Below are 22136 nucleotides of genomic sequence, written 5' to 3' on the forward strand. Positions count from 1 at the left end.
AGCCAAATCTCTAATCTTAACCTTTCCAAAAGAAATGTAACACTACAAGGTATTTCAGTTTTCTCCCTCTTAAAATAATTCAGCAAACCACTTAATCATTTCTAGACCTAAAAAACTAAACATTTTAATCTAAAATATATTTCTTTATTTTTATTTATTTATTTTTTAATTTTAGTGAGGGGAGGGGAGGCAGAGAGACAGACTCTTGCATGCACTCCTACTGAGATCCACCAGGTAAACCCAGTAGGGGGTGATGCTCTCCCCATCAGGGGCCATTGTTCCACTGCTCAGCAACTGAATCATATTTTTTTCACACTTGAGGCAGTGGCCAGGGAGCCATCCTCAGTGCCTGAGGCCAACTCTCTTGAACCAATTAAGCCATGGCTGTGGGAGTGGAAGAGAAAGAGAGAGAGAGAGAGAGAGAGAGAGAGAGGATCAATGGTGAAACAGGTGGTTGCTTCCCTTGTGTGCCCTGACCAGGAATTGAACCCAGAACATCCACACACTGGGCTGATGCTCTACCACTGAGTCAACTGACCAGGACCTAATATATATTTCTTAATAAAAAATTATTTCATGACAAGAAACAATGAGCCATCTTAATTGAGAAATGTTGAAAAAGCAATTTGTGACAAAGCCTGAAATCATTCAGAATAAAAGGCAATATTGTCAATTTTATCTTATGAAAAAGGTATTTTCCCTGTAATATTAACATGTGACATAAAGCAATGAAATTAAAAGTCACAAGAGAAATGTAACTTGATGAATCATTAGATAGAAATCTGAAAGTCACCCACATAATCATCAAAGTTTAATGTCAAGCAGAGAGAGTGTGGTAAAGAAGAGCAGAAAGTCCTAAGGTTGAGAAAAATCAGGGAAAAAAATTAAAAATACAAAAAAGAATAATCCTTAGAATTATTATTTTATGTTCTCTGTACATATAGATGAAATTTGCTAAATGGTCATTTTCACAAATCAACATGTTATCTTCCCTATTGAGAAGCAAGTTCAAAAGAAAATAAAATTTAAGAGGCATACATGCTAGGAAGAATTATTTCCTGTTTTTAAAAAAAGAAAACAGTTCTGGGGAAATCACATGAAATAACAATATTCCCCCTTTAATTCTGTCCAAAACCTTTCACCTTTTTAATACTTACTCTGGGCTTTAAGAAGTAAATGATAGTCCTGGCCAGTAGCTCTGTGGATAGAGGGTTGGCTCAGTGTATGCATGTCTCTGGTTTGATGCCCTGTCAAGACATACAGGAGAAGCGACTATCTGCTTCTCTATCCCTCCCTCATCCCCTCCCATAGCCAGTGGCTTCATTGATTCAAGCATGGCCCCAGGCACTGAGGATGGCTCTGTTGAAGCGCATCAGCCACAGTTGCTAAAAATAGCTCGGTACTCCAGCATTGGCCCCAGATGGAGTGGCTGGGTGGATGCCAGTCAGGTCACATGTGGGAGTCTATCTAACTACCTCCCCTCCTCTCATCAAAAAAAAAAAAAAGAAAAGAAGTAAATGATAATATCATGGGTTGAATTACTAATTTATAAAGAAAGAGAGAATATTTTATATAACTGAGGTTATCAATTGCTTTTATATTAAATTGAGTATCTTCAGTGAAGAAATCAACCTTCATTTAATTAGATACAGTAAATGACCAGAAAGCAATCAATATATTTTGCAAATTCACAAGTAGTCAGACACACTAAAAAACATTCAGCTCTTTAACATCTTCAATTTCATCAGTGAATTGATTATATTATCAATAGAACTATGCTTCACAGCACTTCATAGTTTTAAACCTATATGCGAAGAGTGAGGATATTTCAAAATAACTCAATAGGACCACAAAATGATATGATAATGAATTTAAAGATAACTACAAAAAAGCATAAATTTCATTATGAAGTGTTTTTGTCAAAAATATGCATCTAATCCAATATGAAGCTTCCTGGCCTATGCCGTTTTAGGGTAAAGTTGTAAATTAATAAGTCTCAATTGCTTGATTATGCATGTGGTTTCAAACTTTCCTTTTAGTACTCAGAGGCTGTCTCCAGGCAAATTTTCAGTTCATTATCAGTTCAAAAGGCTGCTCAGTTGTAACTTCTTAAGCTACAGTAAATACGTTTTCATCTGGTCTCATCATCTTTAGTGCCTGACATTTTGCAACAGAGAGCTTTGAAATCATATTTTGTGGCAGTGAAGCTGCTAGGGGAAATATATTGATGTAACAATCTCATCCAACATCTCCTGTAACGTGGAACTGTCCCCCATACAAGGCAGATTAGTGACTGTGAGCTGCTTCAATTTGGCCTAGCATTCTAGCTAAAGAATTTTCCATTACATGGGTGGGTGATACCAACTGAGTTGGGAAGCACTCAATGTACTCAGTGGCCGCAGAAGAGAACATAATAATGCCTAGGGTTGAATTTGAGTGGTGTGACATTCGAATAAAAACTATAAAATACATTAATAGGCTTGGGAAAATAACTTAAAAAGAACTGGTCCAGTAAGCACAGCACATTCCCGGAATAGATGAGACCAGACACCCAGGATGAATAAGACAGATGAGTCCTAGAGATAGGGAAGTCGATAGACTCCCAGGATGACTAGGAGCTGATGAGTCCTTGAGATACGGAAGTCGTAAAAACTCCTAAGATAGTTAATGTGACCACATCCTAAGGGATAGATAGGGACATTTCCAGCTGGGGGCTTTCAACTGTATGACTGGTTACTAAGGCACATGACTAAAATTTGATTTGGAGGAGCCAATTGCTAAACGCCAAATTCGCTTCTGTATGAACTGCTTGCTTGCTACGCTATAAAAACCCCTAGATTGTAGGCGCTAGGTGTGGCCCTTGTGACTACCACTTGAGGGTCCACCCCTGCGCAGGTTTATTTTTTTGTTTTGTTCTCTTTTTCTCTTGGCCATAAAAATTTGTCTGAAACTCTCCAAACGTCTCCAGTGTCTGTTTTACCCGGCGAGTGTAACATTTTATGGGGGCTCGCCCGGGATTACCCATTACGGGAATCTTGACTGGGGACAGGCGGAACAGCTGTTTGTGTTTGAGCTGGTGAGTATTTTGTTGTAGAATTTCTTGTTTTTGCAATCTGGCTCCGGAGCACTTACAGTCTGTGGTGGCAGACAGGACGCTGTCAGTGACCCGCCCAGACACTCGGGCCAAAGGGCAGGACGCTGCCGGCCGAGGTTTCTGTTTCTGTCTGAAATCGATCGATCGTTTCGAAGTAGTGAGCTCACTCGCGCCGCGCCGCGCTGCTGTCTGGTTGTTTGTTTAGCCTGAATGACTGTGTGGGAAATTTTGTGTATTGCATTGTTGTGTTTGGTGTTAATTTGTTTGCCAGTACAGTGTGATCAACGCTCATCCATCTAGATCACCCTGCTTATAGGGTGGGGAATCCTGTGTGTTGTCTTTGTAGGACTAGAAGCATACCTGGCTGAGAAGAACAAGCACCGCGAGATGGGACAGCAAGAATCTACTCTTAAATCCCCTCTTGATTGCATTTTAAGTAACTTCTCTGATTTTCAGAAGAGAGCTCAGGGTTATGGGGGACCTCCACCCGATCGAGAAACTCTCCGGACCTTAAGCCAAGTAGAGTGGCCATCTCTTAAGGTTGGATGGCCATCTGAAGGAACCTTTGATCTACCCATAGTTTTTGCAGTAAGAGCCATTATATATCAGGTGCCTCACCCAGACCAATATGTGTATATAGATGTTTGGATAGATATAGCTACAGACAAACCTGGGTACATTAAGAGGTGCATAAAAGCAAATCAAAAGATTAAGAGAGCTATTTGTGTGAGCGCTGCGGACATTAAGCCTCGCCCTCCCTCCGCTCCACCTGCACCTGAAAAAGAGCCTCCCAAATCGTATCCGGTCCTTTCTGATGTTACTGAGGATATAGCAGACCCTGTAAATTATCCTCCCCCTTATCAGAAGCCTAGGGAGCCAGATTCAACTGTGCCCGAGAATGTCCAGAGTCCTCCCCACACCCGGGGGGGAACCCCTTATGCTCAACCTTCCTTTGCCGGAGGTGCCCCAATGTTACCTCTTAGGGAGGTGTTGCCCCCACTAGATGAAGGATCACATGCACCATCCCGAATGATTTATATTCCTTTTTCTACTAGTGACATTTATAATTGGAAACATCAGACCCCGTCATTTTCAGAGAAACCTCAGGGGTTAATTTCTTTGCTTGAGACTGTTTTCAGGACCCATCAACCAACTTGGGATGATTGCCAGCAGCTTTTGCACTCTTTGTTCACAACGGAAGAAAGAACCCGCATCAGCCAAGAAGCTGAAAGAGTATTTAGGGAAGAGGGGGGCACTGAAAGGGAACTAGAGAGGACGCTCCCCAGAAGCCCCCCCCAGTTGGGATCCAAACAATGACAGGGATAGGGAATCGCTTACCCAATATCGCCAGGCTCTATTAAGGGGAATAAGGGCAGCTGCTAAGAAACCAACCAACTTTAGTAAGGTAGGTGAGGTAACTCAGGGGAAGGATGAGTCCCCTGCTGCATATTTAGAGCGGCTAATGGAGGCCTACCGGGTTTATACCCCTATTGATCCTGAGGCAGAGGAAAATCGCAAGCTAATAAACATAACCTTTGTCACTCAGGCAGCCCCAGACATTAGAAAGAAGCTCCAGAAAATAGAAGGATTTGAGGGAAAGAATAGGAGTGAATTATTAGAAATAGCACAGAGAGTCTTTGTCAATCGTGATGACCCTGAGTTAGGGAGAACAGCTGTAAAACTACTCTTGGCACAGCAATCAAAAGGACAAAAAGGGAAACAGCAGCCCTTTAAGGGAAAGAAGGGAACTTTCCCGCAGAAGCAACTAGATAGAGACCAGTGTGCTTATTGCAAAGAGAAAGGTCACTGGAAGAAGGATTGCCCTAAGCTACAGGCCGTAAATCAGGAACAAGGCTCACAAGTTTTGCTCCAATTAGATTGACGGGGCCAAGGCTCCATTTCTGTTGGCCCCCAGGAGCCTATGGTCACACTGTCAATTGAGGGGAAACCAACTACCTTCCTAGTTGACACGGGGGCCACTTATTCCGTCCTAAAGAGACCACTTGGGACATTACAAAAGGAATCCACAAAGGTAATAGGGGTCACTGGCAAAGCTGTCTCATATCCTCGAGCCACTGCACGGATTACAGACCTGGCGCGAGGGACTATTACTCATTCATTCCTGATTATTCCAGACTGCCCTTACCCGCTGTTGGGACGAGATTTGTTGCAAAAATTTCAAGCAACAATAACCTTCAACCAGGAGAAGAATGCAGAAGGCAAGGTATTAGTGACTGTGCCAATATCAGAAGAATACCTGATTGCCTCCCTCCCGGAAGGTAAGAGCGGGTTTACGGGCATCCCCGAGGAAGTAAAGCAGCAGGTTCCTGGAGTTTGGGCAGAAAACAATCCTCCGGGATTGGCAATACATCAGCCGCCTGTAGTAGTGCTGTTGCGGAGCGATGCCAGCCCAGTACGCATCAGACAGTATCCTGTGCCTGCTCGGGCTAAACAGGGTATAGCACAGCACTTGAGGCGCTTATTAGAAGCTGGGATTCTCCGGGAATGCCAATCTGCCTGGAACACTCCTCTGCTGCCAGTACAAAAGCCTGGAACTCAGGACTATCGCCCAGTGCAGGACCTGCGTGAAGTGAATGCTCGGGTAGAGACCATACATCCTACTGTGCCAAACCCCTATACCCTATTAAGTTCATTGCCACCGACTCATGTTTTCTATTCAGTATTGGATTTGAAAGATGCCTTCTTTTGCATTCCATTAGCAAAGCAAAGTCAGGAAATGTTTGCCTTTGAGTGGAATGATCCTGAGAATGGACTTTCAGGCCAATACACTTGGACCAGGCTCCCTCAGGGTTTTAAGAATTCCCCAACCATATTTAATGAGGCTTTGTGCAAAGACTTACAGGAGTTTCGAGCCGGCCACTCTTCAATTGTACTGCTGCAGTATGTGGACGATCTCCTTATCGCAGCCCCAAACCAGGAGAGTTGCCAAGAAGCTACGTTAGAACTACTCCAAGAATTGCAACGGATGGGCTATCGAGTATCTGCTAAGAAGGCCCAAATTGTCACCCAAACCGTGAGTTACTTGGGGTATGACTTGAGGGGAGGACAACGTAGTTTGTCTAGCCAAAGAATTCAGACTATATTACAGATTCCTGAGCCTGTAAGTAAGAGGCAAGTACGAGAATTTTTAGGTGCTGTGGGATATTGCAGACTTTGGATACTGGGATTTGCAGAGCTGGCCAAACCTTTGCATGAGTTAACACGGGGAAAAGAGGAACAATTTGTATGGACAGAGGAGGCACGAGAGTCTTTTCAAAAACTTAAGGAGGCCCTAGTTGCAGCCCCGGCATTAACCCTGCCAGACTTGTCTAAGTCTTTTCAACTATTTGTGACTGAGAAGAAGGGCATTGCTCTAGGGGTCCTCTGTCAAGAACTGGGACCTTGGAAAAGACCAGTAGCCTATCTGTCCAGAAGACTAGATCCTGTGTCATCAGGATGGCCCAATTGTTTGAGAGCACTTGCTGCTACCTCCATCCTTGTTAAGGAGGCCAGTAAACTGACTCTGGGTCAAGACATTCAGGTCATTGGAGAGCACTATTTAGAACAAGTGCTGCGGGCTCCCCCGGATAGGTGGATCTCGAATGCCCGACTAACACAGTATCAGGCACAGTTGCTGAACCCCCCCGCAATACAATTTTTGAAAACAACGGCCTTGAATCCTGCTACATTGCTCCCGTTGCCAGACTCATCGGTGATCCATGACTGTAGACAAGTATTAGATACCATTACAGGAGCCAGACCAGATCTACGGGATCAGGCCTATGAGAAGGCAGATTTAACCCTGTTCACAGATGGAAGTAGCTATGTTCGGGATGGGCAAAGGTATGCTGGAACTGCGGTGACCACTCAAGATACTGTGTTATGGAAAAAGGCACTGCCTAAAGGCACATCTGCACAACGGGCTGAGCTTATCGGACTCACACAGGCCCTTAGAATTGCTGAAGGGAAAAGTGCCAACATCTATACAGACAGTAGATATGCCTTTGCCACTGCCCATGTACATGGCGCCATCTACCGGGAGCGTGGGTTGTTGACAACTGCAGGAAAAGAAATTAAAAATAAGGATGAAATTTTAGCTCTATTAGAAGCCATTTGGTTGCCTAAAAAGGTGGCAATAATACATTGCAAAGGACATCAAAAGGGGGATTCCCCTATAGTAAAAGGAAACCACTTTGCTGATCGAGCGGCACGGAATGCAGCAGAAGAGGAGGAACACACTAACCAACTGCTACTCATCCCACCCCCTACTTTACAAATAGAACCGAGGTATGAGCCAAAAGAAGAAGAGAAAGGTAAGCAACTAGGGGGTAAGAAAAGTAAACAGGGATGGATAGAATTACCAGACAGCAGAATATACCTACCACAAGGAGTGTTAAGACAAATAATTCAAGAAATACATAGCAGCTCCCACTTAGGACAACAAAAACTAGAACATCTAGTAAGAAAATATTATGAGGGAGCGGAAATCAGAGATATCATACACTCTGTTGTGTCTAGGTGTCAGGCCTGCGCCAAAGTAAATGCTGTCAATAAGAAATTACCTCCTCTCATCAGGCACCGAGGAAAAGCTCCTGGAGAACTGTGGGAAGTAGACTTTACCGAAATGACTCCAGGGAAATTAGGCTACAAATATTTGCTTGTTCTAATAGACACCTTTACTGGATGGACTGAGGCTTTTCCTACAAAAGGAGAAACTGCTTCAACAGTTTGTAAAATACTTTTAAGAGAAATCATTCCACGATATGGCATTCCCATTGCTGTAGGGTCAGATAATGGACCTGCTTTTGTGTCCAAAATATCACAGGAATTGGCAAAAAGATTAGGGATCAATTGGAAATTACACTGCATTTATCGGCCTCAAAGTTCAGGGCAAGTCGAGAGGATGAATAGGACCCTTAAAGAGACTATAATTAAGTTAAGAGAGGAGACTGGCGAAAATTGGGTAGAGCTACTCCCTTTTGCATTATATAGGGTTCGAAATACACCTTATACAGGAAAATGGACTCCTTATGAGTTAATGTATGGGCAACCAACTCCTTTGGTTCCACAAATAACAAGGGAAGAAATTGAGGGTTCTAATCAAAGTTTTCTAAAGTCCTTACAGGCATTACAACTGATACGTGCAGAAGTACGGGCGCTTAGAGACCAGCAGAAGGACCAACTCAAAGGACTTCCACTGCCAACTCCACCGGAGCCAGGACAATGGGTATGGATTCTTAACCACCGTCGCGGGAACCTTGACGCTCGGTGGCAAGGACCGTTCCAGGTACTGTTCAGCACGCCCACGGCTGTGAGGATAGCTGAAAAACCTTACTGGATTCATCTATCGCATGTAAAGTTAGCTCAAGAACCGAGCTTGAAGGAAGCAAAATGGAGAGTCGAAGCAGATCCCCACAATCCCTTAAAAGTGCGGTTCTTACCCGAATCGTAGCAATAGTTTTCTTTTGTATGTTGTTCAGTATTAAACCAGTACCAGCTTTCCAAGAAACCCTGAATCATCCAGAGAATTTATGGGTGGCTTTAGCACGCACCCTAAATGTCTCATCGTTTTGCCTTGAACAGGATAGTCATACTCATTTCATGCTAGGAAAATGTCTACGCCCGGTATGTAAACCGGCAGCTGATATAAGGAATTTAACTTTCTTCTCCAGTATCCCCAATAAGACTGTAACTTATCTAGATTTAGCAAACTGGGGAAAAGCTTCTTATCAGTTGCCAAGCCATGCCTTACAGATTCATACTCCCCATAGCATTATTGTACCCAATGATACTTGTGTTCTTTTTGTTAATTGTAGTAAAAATTGTAAGACAATCCCTGGTTTTTTACCCTGTAATAATACTATCAAATACCCTTCCATTTATGGCTATGTTACCTTGCCTACTGGATGGTTTTTTACCTGTAATTCTATGACGTATAATTATATTCCCCCTAATCTTACTGACACCACTTGTTGTTTATCTAGGATTGCTACTTTCTTACCTAACAAGAATGATTTGTTACTTCTAGAGCACAATACTACTCTTCGCAGCAGGCGTGCTGCCTCCCTCCCTGTAGGACCTAAATGTCATGATGAAGTACGATTATTGTCAGAAGCTGAAGGATATGCCATAATTTTAAGTGTTGTAGGGAATCTGGTATGGGGTGCTTACAATCATAGACAAATCCAGCATTTAGCTTGTAACTTAGCTAAAAGCATCAACGAAACGTCTCAAGCATTGACTCTTTTAAATAATGAACAGCAGCAATTACGTCAAGCTATTTTAGATAATCGGGCAGCTATTGATTATCTATTATTATTTCACCACCAGGGTTGTGAAAAAGTGAAAGGGATGTGTTGTTTTAATTTAACTGATAACAGCAATGAAATCCAGGATAAAATAGATAAGATAAAACAATTAGCAGAGCATATTCAGCAAAATAATGACAATTTAGATTGGTTCACCTCTATATTCAAACTGTCACCTTGGCTAACTACATTGATAACTACACTAGCAGGACCATTGTTAATACTGTTGTTGGCCCTCATTATTGGACCCGTAATCCTTAACAAGTTATTTGCTTTTATCAAAGAAAGAATAGAAACAGTTAAAATAATGGTTTTATCTCAGCCGTACCAACGTCTTAGTGCAGCCGAAGAATCTTCGTTATAGTTAAGGATTTAACTAGGACAAAGAAGAGGAGGAAATGTGACATTCGAATAAAAACTATAAAATACATTAATAGGCTTGGGAAAATAACTTAAAAAGAACTGGTCCAGTAAGCACAGCACATTCCCGGAATAGATGAGACCAGACACCCAGGATGAATAAGACAGATGAGTCCTAGAGATAGGGAAGTCGATAGACTCCCAGGATGACTAGGAGCTGATGAGTCCTTGAGATACGGAAGTCGTAAAAACTCCTAAGATAGTTAATGTGACCACATCCTAAGGGATAGATAGGGACATTTCCAGCTGGGGGCTTTCAACTGTATGACTGGTTACTAAGGCACATGACTAAAATTTGATTTGGAGGAGCCAATTGCTAAACGCCAAATTCGCTTCTGTATGAACTGCTTGCTTGCTACGCTATAAAAACCCCTAGATTGTAGGCGCTAGGTGTGGCCCTTGTGACTACCACTTGAGGGTCCACCCCTGCGCAGGTTTATTTTTTTGTTTTGTTCTCTTTTTCTCTTGGCCATAAAAATTTGTCTGAAACTCTCCAAACGTCTCCAGTGTCTGTTTTACCCGGCGAGTGTAACAAGTGGGCCCCCTCCTATTTGAAGTGTTCAAATCAAGTAGCAATACTGAGATTATAAATTGTTATTGCTTAATTTATTTTCTAAGTAGATCTAGGCATGTACACTTGCGAGCTGTCTTTGGTATCTGCCTCCATTGCAGACTCTGGTCCCAAGGAGAGGGGAGAAAAGAGAAAGAAAGAAGCTCGATACAAAGAGGCAGATTGATAGCATACGGAGTTTCCCAGTGTGCAGTGACAGCGCAGTTCTAGCATAATTTCCCCACTCATGCAAGCTCAATGAGTAAGACCGAGGAATGTTTGGAATTCACTTTTTAGTAGTATGCTGAAGTTCTTTCAAGTCTAACCACCCACAGACTCCCATTACCTCCTATACTCCACACAGAAATTGGGGCATACACGAGAATAAAGAGGTTGAAAGAGAATATAAATAAGATTTTTGTCTGCAGCACCTTAATATTTTCCAAAGAGTTCATATTTTCAACAAATTATCTGGAAATATATAGGTTTATGTTGTACATAAGCAGAGCTTTAAACTTGCTACATAGTCAGAAGGAGCAAAGGAAAAAAATGGCAATTCCTTTTAATGACAAGAATTTCCTATATTTGAAAATGAAATTTATCATTTCAGAGGACAGCAAATTGTGATAAATTATGGGTAGGTTAACATGATATTCTACAAAACTATTTTTTAAAGTAAAATGCATAAATTTGAAATTATAATACAAAAGGAAAAATTATTATATTACAACATTAGATCATATCTTAGAAAATATAAGTTACATGAATCATATAAAATTTATTTTAGCTTTTGGCATTTTTGTCATATCAAAATAGATTACTCTTTTTTTATTTATTCATTTTAGAGAGGAGAGAGAAAGGGGGAGAGAGAGACAGAGAGGGAGAGAGAGAGAGAGACAGACAGACAGACAGACAGAGAGAAGGGGGAGGAGCTGGAAGCATCAACTCCCATATGTGCTTTGACCAGGCAAGCCCAGGGTTTTGAACCGGCGACCTCAGCATTTCCAGGTTGACGCTTTATCCACTGCGCCACCACAGGTCAGGCCAGAATAGATTAAAACTCTTATAAAGTTTTTATCATGGTCTTAAACTATCAAAAATGTCACATGAAACCTCTAAAATGTTAGTATCATGCAAGCAACAGATATTTAATGTATTTTGTTGATAATAGAATATATTTTCCTAACAGAAATTTTAATTTCTGTTCTCTATAGTCTTAGTTAAGACAACCCTATATTTAATTTAAATTGAAAACTATATTTTCTTCATTAAATGCAAATAATTTCCTCTAATTATCATTTTTAATGTTATCAGTACTTTCTAAAAAATTTTAATTTATCAAAATCATGTCAGTCTTCACAAAGCATATATACAAATAAACAAGAAAATATTTTCACCTCCACTTTATAAAAACTATAGCTAATCATGAGAATATATATTTATAATAAACCTCTTCACAGCTACATATGGACTTCAGAACCAGTCAGAGTTAATCTTAGATTTTAAGTAACTTAGATGTTAGAATATGAAGGATCATTAATAAGTACCTGATCTAAATGCCTCATTTTATATATTAGGGAACTGAACCCTAGTAAGAGGAAACAACTTGCTCAGTGTTATAAAGCTAATATTTGGCAGATATTTCTTTTGTTGTATAAGTATAGATATCATTTATATTTTCAAGAACATTGTTAGTTATCATTTTCAAACTGAAACTTAAAAAGAGTATATCACTTTATATTCCTTTATAAACTATTTTATTATAGATTATCAAATGTGGTGATCTTATGTTGTCCTAGATGTGTCCAGGTTTGCTTACATTGCTTATTCATGTCAGGTTTAAGATATAAAGTATACTACCCATTCCTATTTGTTGCATTTTAATAAGACAAATAAATATAGCAAGTTTTCTTTGAAATAATTGATAAAGTTTTATATTGTATAAGTGAATATTTTTATATTTTTTCCAAATGTCTAATAAAGTGCCATTTACAACCTTCCATCAGACCTCCTTCAACATATAGGATATACTAGAGAAATATAGTATATCTTTTTTACACATAAACAAAATGAACGACGAAGCCAAATATAACTTGAGAATAATATACTATTCTATCTTCTAACTACTGTACTTCAGTCTAAAAGATCACATAATCTCTATGTTAATATGAATCAGAACAATAGATTTTTTTTGTCAAATATACTAATAAACCAAATTTAAAATATTACCTCTCTTAAAGAAAATACAAGATTTTAGAAATAAGACTACAAAACCTATTGGATACATCTAACTAGTGACTTTATGATGTCTTTATAGAGAGTAATGCCTTGGTCCTCAGAATAATATCAGCAGTAGGATGAAGATTTTTAGGAAAAAATAATTGAAATAATTTAAAATATTATTGTCAGAATATATAGAAATTTATTTTTATCATGCAAATAATGACCTTTTATATTACTAAGGATACTTCAATTAAATAAACATTTTCTTATTCATACTATACTCATAGAAACATCTCTAAATTATACTTAGTTGTTTATCAAACTATCAAAGATTTTCACACATGTTTACTCACCTGATCAGAAAAGAGGTCAGTGTTATCTTCCAGGTATTTACTAAAAGGGTTGGGTTCATACACTTCCTCTTCTTTTTTCAGTAATATTTTGGATTTAACGAGTACCGGGCGAATTACTCCAGGTTTAGTCTTCATGAGCATCAAATAATTAAAAAAAAAATAGAAAGAGAAACACTATTCAAATAAATAAATATGTGTATATATTGATATTATTAAGTTATTCAAGTGTTTTCACAAAGTTTATAATTTTTTTAATTTTAAAATGATTTTTCAAATACAGAAAAACAGCCTAGAAATCAAATGATTTTAACTAATGTGACTTAAGTTTGCAGTTAACTGTTACGGCAATCAACTCATAAAGATTTACTGTCATGACGTTCAATACGCAAAACCTTCTTCATTTTTCTTATCAAACATGCTCTTTATAGCCGTGCCAGTGCATTCAGTAGGTAGGCATTTAACTTGACAAATATTTATTGAGACCATCCTTGGTGCCAGGCAGCATTCTCAATCTGTGCATGTCAGGATAGATGAATCTGGCGCATTTACCAAGCCCATAATAATGTTTCTTTTCTGGAAATCGCCCCTGTTTCATGCCCGCAAATCCACAGAGCAAGGCCTCCAGAAACCATGTTCATATTAAGCATGATGAAACCATGGGTGGGCTTTCTGATCTAAGTGCGTAGGCAGTGGGTAGAAAACTGATTTTTCTTTCCCAAGAATGTGAAATAGGTGTTTAAACTGTTTTGTGGTCATTTTGGAGATTGCAATTATACATATAATATATCATTTTGAAAGCCATGGGAAAGTCTTACTTTGACACAAAACAGGTCTGATGAGATCAAGAAAGATAAAGTGGCCTGGCTGGTTCGCCCAGGGGTAGAGTGCCAACCCAGCTTGTGAAAGTCCTGGGTTTGATTCCTGGTCAGGGTACACAAGAGAAGAGCCCATCTGCTCTCTATCCCTCCCCCTCTCTCATTCTCACTTCTCTCTCCTCTCTCTCTCTCTCTCTCTCTCTCTCTCTCTCTTTCCCTCCTGTAACCATGGCTCTATTAGAACAAGTTGTCGCCCCACCCCTGGTCCTGAGGATGGCCCCATGGCTTCCTCCTAAGGTGCTAAGAAGAGCTCAGTTGCTGAGCAACAGAGCAACACTCCAGATAGGCAGAATATCCCCCCCAAGTGGGCTTGCCAGGTGGATCCTGGTTGGGGCGCATGCAGGAGGAGTCTGTCTCTGCCTCCCCTCCTCTCACTCAATAAAAATAAATAAATAAATAAATAAATAATAAAGCAAAGTGCATGAAGAAGCAACCCAGAGAGCAGAGACACTTCAGGGTTTCCCAGACTGAATTCTAAAACATTCTGGGGCCCAGTAGCATTTCTTGCCCTGAGACTACTGAACAACACTGTCCTCTCCTTTTACACTGACTCCCTCCCCCCCCCCAAAGTCAAGATTACTTCTACAATTTAGCATTATAAGAGTTTTAGCTAAGAAACCAATCATTCAAGATTTTAAACTTGTGCCCACTGTTAGTTTGATGGAAGAGAGAGAGAGAGAAATGTAGTTTGGGGCAATTTCAAAATGATGTTTCATGAACACCAAAATCTTGTTACACTGTAAAATGTCACAAAATGATTGATACGTTTGCAAAAACATCACAAACAGAAATGCAATAAAAAGTTGTGACACATTTTCTGTTTAAGCATTTTGCTGTAATCCTTCTTTTCAGCCCCATTACCTCATGGAAAATAGTAAATTAGCTCTCCTCAGTAGATGCTGTCGCTCACAAGTTAAGCCTGAAGGGACTACATCTATCTCTGTGCTCTATAAACCACCTGAAATATTTTGAGTCTTGAACAAATGTTGCTCTGCAATACTTTTTTCTTTTTTTTATTTTATTTTTTAAAATTTTTAAATTCATTTTTAGAGAGGAGAGAGAGGGAGAGAGAGGAGAGAGAGACAGAGAGAGAAGGGGGGAGGAGCTGGAAGCATCAACTCCCATATGTGCCTTGACCAGGCAAGCCCAGGGTTTCGAACCGGTGACCTCAGCATTTCCAGGTCGACCCTTTATCCACTGCGCCACCACAGGTCAGGCTGCAATACTTTTTTCAATCAGTATTTTTCCAGTTGTCTTTTACATATATGCCAACTGAAGAAACACAGATTGAGAAAAGTTTCTGTCTTCCTCAGGCTGTGAAATAATTTTCACTTAAGAAAGCCTAATTTCTCTCAAGGTGGAAAAATAAGCAAGTAACATACAATTACGCATGAAGTTACACAGTTGAGTATACATTTGAGAGCAATTTCCTTCCAGTAAACTCAACACAAGAACAAAGCCCAGGCAGATTTTGATTTCTACAGCCACCTATACAATAAGGGAATATCTGAGTCATGATCCTCAGTTGTCCAGACGTCCTGTCTGTCTTTTCCACTTAACTTCCTGTTTCGATTCTGCATCCTGTTGCTTCTACTCCTGTGCCTTCTCCTTCTTTTCTGCTCCTTTGTGAGGCAGGAAATCAATATGATAACACCCATACTCAGGACCTACCAGATTCTAAAACCAACATGGAACTTTAGGAGCTGAGCGTGGTGGCTATATGTACTATAGAAAGATAAAGGCAGAGAGGAGAAATCTAACCAGGAACAACTGATACACTTAGAGGATCCTTCTGCCAGAAAACATGCCCACTGGTCCCTGTATTACTAGCAGACAGATGTTTTGGGTTACCCTGGCCTAAGGTCTTTCACACAGATCATCTCTCTGGGGATCATCATCCTACAGGATGAGACAAGAACTCATCCAGTTGGTTGGATGTCAAGTACCTTCAGTATCAGAACCAGTAGCTGATGCTTCCTCTTAGTTTCTCCGCCAGCCCTTCTGCTTCTTAGTTCCTGTAAGCTTCCTGGGTCGGATGGTTGTCTGACAACTTGGTAATGACTCTCTTCCTCTTTCTTATACTTTACCAGATTGTCCACATGCTCTTTTCTTACACTCTGTCCATAGACTTGGTCTGCCTGAAGTCTTGGAGTTCTGCTCATCCTAGTTTACTTACTTGGTTTTGACACTGTTGCCCTGAATCTTAGATTATATTTTAGCACCTCTTTTTTTAAGTCCTAATGGTCTCCTGTACCTGAACTTGTTGTCACTCAGTAATCAGTATTTCTAGACATGGAGGCCAACTCTATGCAAAAAAAAAAAAAAAAAAGACTAGATATAGTGTGCCTTTGCCATTGTTCACGCTTTCCTCCTACCCTTCACTCTGTCCACTCTAGCACATACCATGAGAGTCCACCCCCTCTGGGAGGGCGCTCTTGCTCTTGACTTGTCTGAAACTCTTGTCTCCCTTTGCGGAATTGCAATCCCCACTTCTTCCCCTTATCTGCTTTATTTTTTTTCCATAGTACTTATCATAATTTGATTATCATTTCTTGTTTATTGTCTTGCATTTTCCACTAGAATGCAAGCTCTGAGGCCAGAGATCACTGTTTTGTTCACTTTTTTTCTTTCAACACTTAAAACTATGTCTGAAACTTAAGAGACGCTAAATATTTGAATAATGGATAAATTAATTAACAGGCAGAAGCCCAGTATGCTGGCTATAATCCAATATGGTGTCCGCAGGACCTGTGGACAGGTTTTAATGGCATGTGAGGCATTGGTCTGAGTCTGCTACTCATTTGTGTTTATAACTCATCAAGTATACACCAACATTGCTAGTCAGGACGCTATAAAAATAGACATTGTTTCTGCCCTGTGGAACTCATAATTCTATGACAACAAGTTGGTACTGCCTCTGGCTAGAGACAAAAGTTGAAAACTAACTGCCAGTACTGACCTAGAAAATTCATTACTAATATTTTTAAATAATGGCTTCTTATAATAACAACTTTCTTAAATTATTAACTTCAACTAGTATTGATGTTTTTTATTGCCTTTGACTATAGTAGTAAGCTCTGAGGTGGTTGCCACGAGGGAACAAAAGAATTGAAGAATAGGTTCCTAATTTTCAAAGGCTTATTTTTACCCTTTTGATGAAATAAAATGTGTAATAAAATAGCAAAAATGTAATAAAACACAGAAAATAGAAAATTCTATTAGCATGGTTAGAAATTCTACCAATTTGATATATCCAAAGAGTCTGTGAAAGCCATATTGTTTCTCTTACCCATTTGCTTTAGTCTTGTCTTTATTCTCCAGTGCCATTTAGTTTTGTAAAGAGTTTCTGTGTCAACAAGCTCATAGACTCTCAGAAATATTCTACCAGTCAAGATTGTTGGCAACAGCATTATTCTCTAATTTATATAGCTGATTTACTCATTCAATTAATAAATGTTTATTAGTTCTCATTCTTTTTTTATGCTTGAAGCAAATTCTTAACCTTATTTTTCCCTCAAAGAACTATCTCAAATTTCAAAACACTACAGTTTTTTAAATTGGGGGGGAAAAAAAACCCAAAAAACAGATTTTTATACCACCCATTAGCCAAGGGACATGACATTGTAAATATTCTCTTCAGTTTTTCTTTTTTATCAGAATAATGAAAATAACAATTCCATACTAACACACAAAATGATTGTGAGACCTAATGTGATAATAAGCCTGACAGACCTTTGTAAGGAAAAACAGCATAAAAGAACTTTGAAAGGAAAAACTTTTCTTTTTCTGTATTTTCACATGTATAATACAGTGTTAATACTAAATGCTCTGACTATTGATAAAAGTACCTGCCAAAGAATTTTATAACTACTATGGTAGTTGTACAAAAATAAGCATGCATAATATTTCAATAATTATAAACCACATCCCACAGCTCAAGAAATATTTTGTGGAATGCACACAACACAGACCTGATGGATTGAAGTATTTCAATGGTCAGAGAAAAAACAATAATATGACTCAAACCTGAGGAGGCGTATATGATAAATGCTCTAGCACTTAAGTATGCTGTGTCAAGGGAAAACTGGTCAAGGACAAACTGCCTTTAAGCTTGAAGAAGACATCAGTTCTACACAAAAGCTTTCAGGGCCACATTTTCTGAACAACAGAGACTTTAAGAGCCCTCAGCAGGGTGAGTCATGCACCACTAATGCAGGACACATCAGCTGGCATTCAGAACCTGAACAAAGTATTTGCAAGTTTAAGCCCTCTTCTTTATAGTGTTCCAGGAAACTACATTTGCTTTTACCTGTATATAGCCATGTGGCTTATTTTTTTAAATCCATTATGTTGTACTCTCTAGATTCAGTATTCCATCATGGGCAACAATATGCATTTTGTAATGGCATGAAATTTCAAAAGCCAAAGCCAAATGTCATCTAAACCACACTCCCCTCCCTCCCTTCAAGGAAGACAGGTGCTTCCCCATTTTGCAGAGCCCAGCCTGTTTTCTTATCCAGAGAAGACACTCCACCAGCCTCTGTTTAATATTGCGTTGACTCAGCTCAGGAATTCAGGAAGCTCGTGAAGTTTCAGCCTAGATCCTCCTTTCCCTTACTCCCGTAATTATGCTGGGGGAAGCACCACCTGCAGGTGCAAAACCTCTACATCTGATTGACTTTACCCAGTCTTTCTCTCTTTAGTAATGTAAAGCCAGCAGCCACGGCCAGGGCTGCCACTATCAAAGTAAACTGGCTCATGCAGGTTCGCATTGGATTCGGACAGTCGGTAAAGAAACAACGGAGCCAAAACCTGGTGGGCCATAGTCTTTAATCCTAGCTTGTACCCGGCGGGCAAGTAAAAACACACACTGGGCTCCAAAACCCACTCACATTCAGTGCTCACAAAGCCACTGACTTATCCGAGTTTCCTAGAATCAAAGGTTTCTAGCTCACCAGCCTTATTCTCCTCAGTTCCCCATCTCCTTCCTTATCCCAGATACAAACTCTGCACAAACTGGCATCTCACTCAGCACTCCACCATCTTGGCTGCTTCTCCAGGCCACATGGCCTCTTTCTGCTCTCTGCTCTGCTCTCTCTGCTCTCTCATGCTAATCATCCCAGGAACCAAGAGAGCAAGCTCCCGTTCTGCCCCTATTTTATAGTGTAGATTCAAAACCTTTAATCCAATATACAAAATAGGGAAGTCTCTAATACAAAGTCTCTGAGGCATGATTGGATTGTACCACCCCACATCAAAAAGGGTGGGAAAGGCTTAATCCCAAAACCAAGCCCCAGGCTACAAGGATTCTGCCTGCCCACAGCCTGCCCCCAACACACATTAATATCACCTGGGCGACGGCCTCACGTGGGCAGCGCCATCTTTAACAAAGTGAGCATAACATATTTTATCTGCCAAACAAGTAAGTAATCACATCTTTGCAGGCAATGCTACAATGATATCCAATGACTGACACACTTTCATAGAGGCCCCATTTCCCAACTTCTTCAGCAACCTTTTCTCAATCCCTTCGAACCATCTAAAATCCAGAACAATTCCTTTTGGAAAGTCACACAGAACAAGGTTAACCACTAATGCTGTGATCTTAGATCATCTATTTAAACACTACCAGCCTGTATTTTTATCTGTAAAAATGGTTGCTCATATTATCTCAGAGATAAAATTGTGGAGATTCTGTGTACAATAATAACAATTCTCATAAGCACAGGGCTCCACTGGCAATTTATTATCATGCCTTATGATCGGTGAGCCTAACAATAACCCCTTCATGTTGACAAAGGAGTTACACCAACCTCCAATTTACAGATGGGTACTTTCAGCACACTCATCCCTAAGTTTCTTTCCAGTTCTGATGTACTATGATATTGTTTAACGGAAAAAGAAACTGAAGCAGAGATTTGTTCATTTTATAAGGGCCCCAAACTAGTCTTCTTGAGCTCATTCATTACTAAATAATGTGGCTTCTAAAGTAAAGAATGAAAATATATTTTAAGAGTAAGGGTCACATCATACTTTTTTTCCTTCCAATGTTGAACTGGCACAGTGGCAATGTAAAGAAGCAAATATGTAAGCCAAATTAAAAATAAAAATCAGGAAAAAGTGCTATATCCTTCAAGAGCCAATATTCAAAAGCAAAATGTCTTTTGAATTAAGCTTTTGCTACCAAAGCAATTCATTATATATTTTTATTTCAACCAGTTTATTGCATTTCTCGCCTAAAATAGGAGTCAAATAATTTTAACTATTTATTTTATATAAGACATATAATATCTACTTATTTAACTATAGTCTATCACATGTTCCCAGTAATTTTTTCTGTGGTACACATTTATACATATATATAAACAAAAAGCAATGTATATTACCATAATTACCTGTCATATGGCATCAATATGTGTATGTATGTCATAAGAACATATATATGAATGTGTGTATATATGTATATAGTTTTGTTTTTAAAAAGCATCCTAATTTAAATTATTCAGAACTTAATCTTAAAGGGAATTCATGATGATAAATATTGAAAATTCATTTATAAAAGAAAAAATTGTCATTTGCTTTATAAATTATATTACTTAAAATATAAATATTATAAATTCTTAAAAAGCAAATGCCACATAACATCCCTGCATACAATTATTTCTAATTGATTTTATTCCCTGGTAATGTAAATGCAGGGTTAATATTGTGAAATGAAGTCACAGTGATTGAACTGAATAATTATATCAATGCAGGAGATGGTTATTTCATTGTTTTTTGTAATGTGATAAACTCGCTTGATAATAATCCCTTCACAAACCTACCTACATCTCAAGGGCATTTGGGTATTAAAATTTAATTTAAAATTTGGTTAAAAAATTCCTTGAACTTTTTAGTAGAAAGGTCTAAAGTAAATGTAAACACATTATCATCAAAGTCAGTCAAAGCAATGCTTTACATTTTTTTCCCCCTAGAAAACACAAACATAGAATTTATAGAATTACTATGCAGGAAAAGGTTCACATATTACATTTATGAGTTGTGTTTTTACTGTCTGAATTTATAAAATCATTTTATATATATATCGGCCTCTTTAAAATAGTTTCTTTAAACTATTAAAACAAGAACTGTCATATATGTCATTCTCATAATATATATATTCAAAAATAAATATTTGTATATAACTAAATATATATATATTTAATCATTTAATATTAAAAATCTGTATTTCTTATTCTATGAGTACAGTTATAAATGAGGATACTAAAAATATTTTTTGATTTTCAATGTTACTCTCAAGAGTAAGTATATCATTAGTTGAAATATTAAGATAGTTGAAGTAATATTTCCATGTCTAAAGTGCAGTGCTTGTTTCCATGGCAACTCCTTCATTTCACTGTGTTAGTAATGATAGATTCACAGTACTAGGAAAGCTTGGAAAGTATGTAATAGAATGCTCTCATTGTTAGAGAGTTTGAGGTCCAGACTCAAGGATTCATGACTTATCTACTGTCAGTCCAATAGTTAATGTCAGAGCAGGAAGCACAAGGTGGATCATTTGGGCCCCATTCCAGCATTCTGTCAGCTATATTATACTGCCTGTAACTGTTCTAAACCAACTGACATTAAAATTACATATATACACACATATCATATATATGTATATACTATATGCATGAACACCAACATACTCAAGCAGTTTGATTGAATTGGGCTAATTTAAGAGCTAAACTATCCTTTTATGTTCTTTTAAACAAAATAAAAATATTGTCATTGTGGCATGACAATGACAAGACGACTCGTTGGCCATGGATGTAGGGCACTAAAACAATTGCTTTTTTAAAAGGGGGAAAAAATCAGTATTAAGCAATGATTTTCTTTTTTTTTAATGTCTCACACTGCTTTATTAGAAATTTGCATTAATTTTACTGAAGGTGTTTACTGTACAGGAATTTATAATTATAAACCATAAAAATTAAAACTCTAAAGAAAATCTTTAACTGGTAATAGACAACTTATTTCATAGTTTCAACTTGCTAAGAAAAAGCAACTCTTGTATTTAAGCAAATTTTTATCTATAAATAACAGATTCTAGAGTTTCAGTTTGTGCTTGCCAGCACAGTAGTCACTACTAGTCCTCGTGTTTAACCCTTGAAGTGTGGCTCAGCTGAATTGAGGTGGGCTGCAAATGGAAAATAAATAGCAGGTTTCAGACAGTGTCCGTAACAGGTAATGAAAAATAACTTCCAATATCTCAATCTGACACTGATTATTTGTTGAAATGATAATATTTATATACCATTAAATAAAATA

At 38.7% G+C, this 22136-nt stretch overlaps 1 protein-coding gene across 12 annotated transcripts in view; it reads right to left on the reverse strand.

Moving 5' to 3' along the window:
- The window catches only part of MLIP (muscular LMNA interacting protein), a 270123-nt gene that overhangs the window by 62161 nt on the left and 185826 nt on the right, over positions 1 to 22136 (reverse strand). For all 12 annotated transcript variants that reach the window (XM_066359164.1, XM_066359158.1, XM_066359156.1 and 9 more), the window contains one exon: positions 12949 to 13077. In XM_066359164.1, coding sequence (XP_066215261.1) covers positions 12949 to 13077 — 129 coding nt within the window. The remainder of the gene's footprint in view (positions 1 to 12948; positions 13078 to 22136) is intronic.

Source organism: Saccopteryx leptura, chromosome 1 (genome assembly GCF_036850995.1).
Source record: "Saccopteryx leptura isolate mSacLep1 chromosome 1, mSacLep1_pri_phased_curated, whole genome shotgun sequence".
NCBI classification, from domain to species: Eukaryota; Metazoa; Chordata; class Mammalia; order Chiroptera; family Emballonuridae; genus Saccopteryx; species Saccopteryx leptura.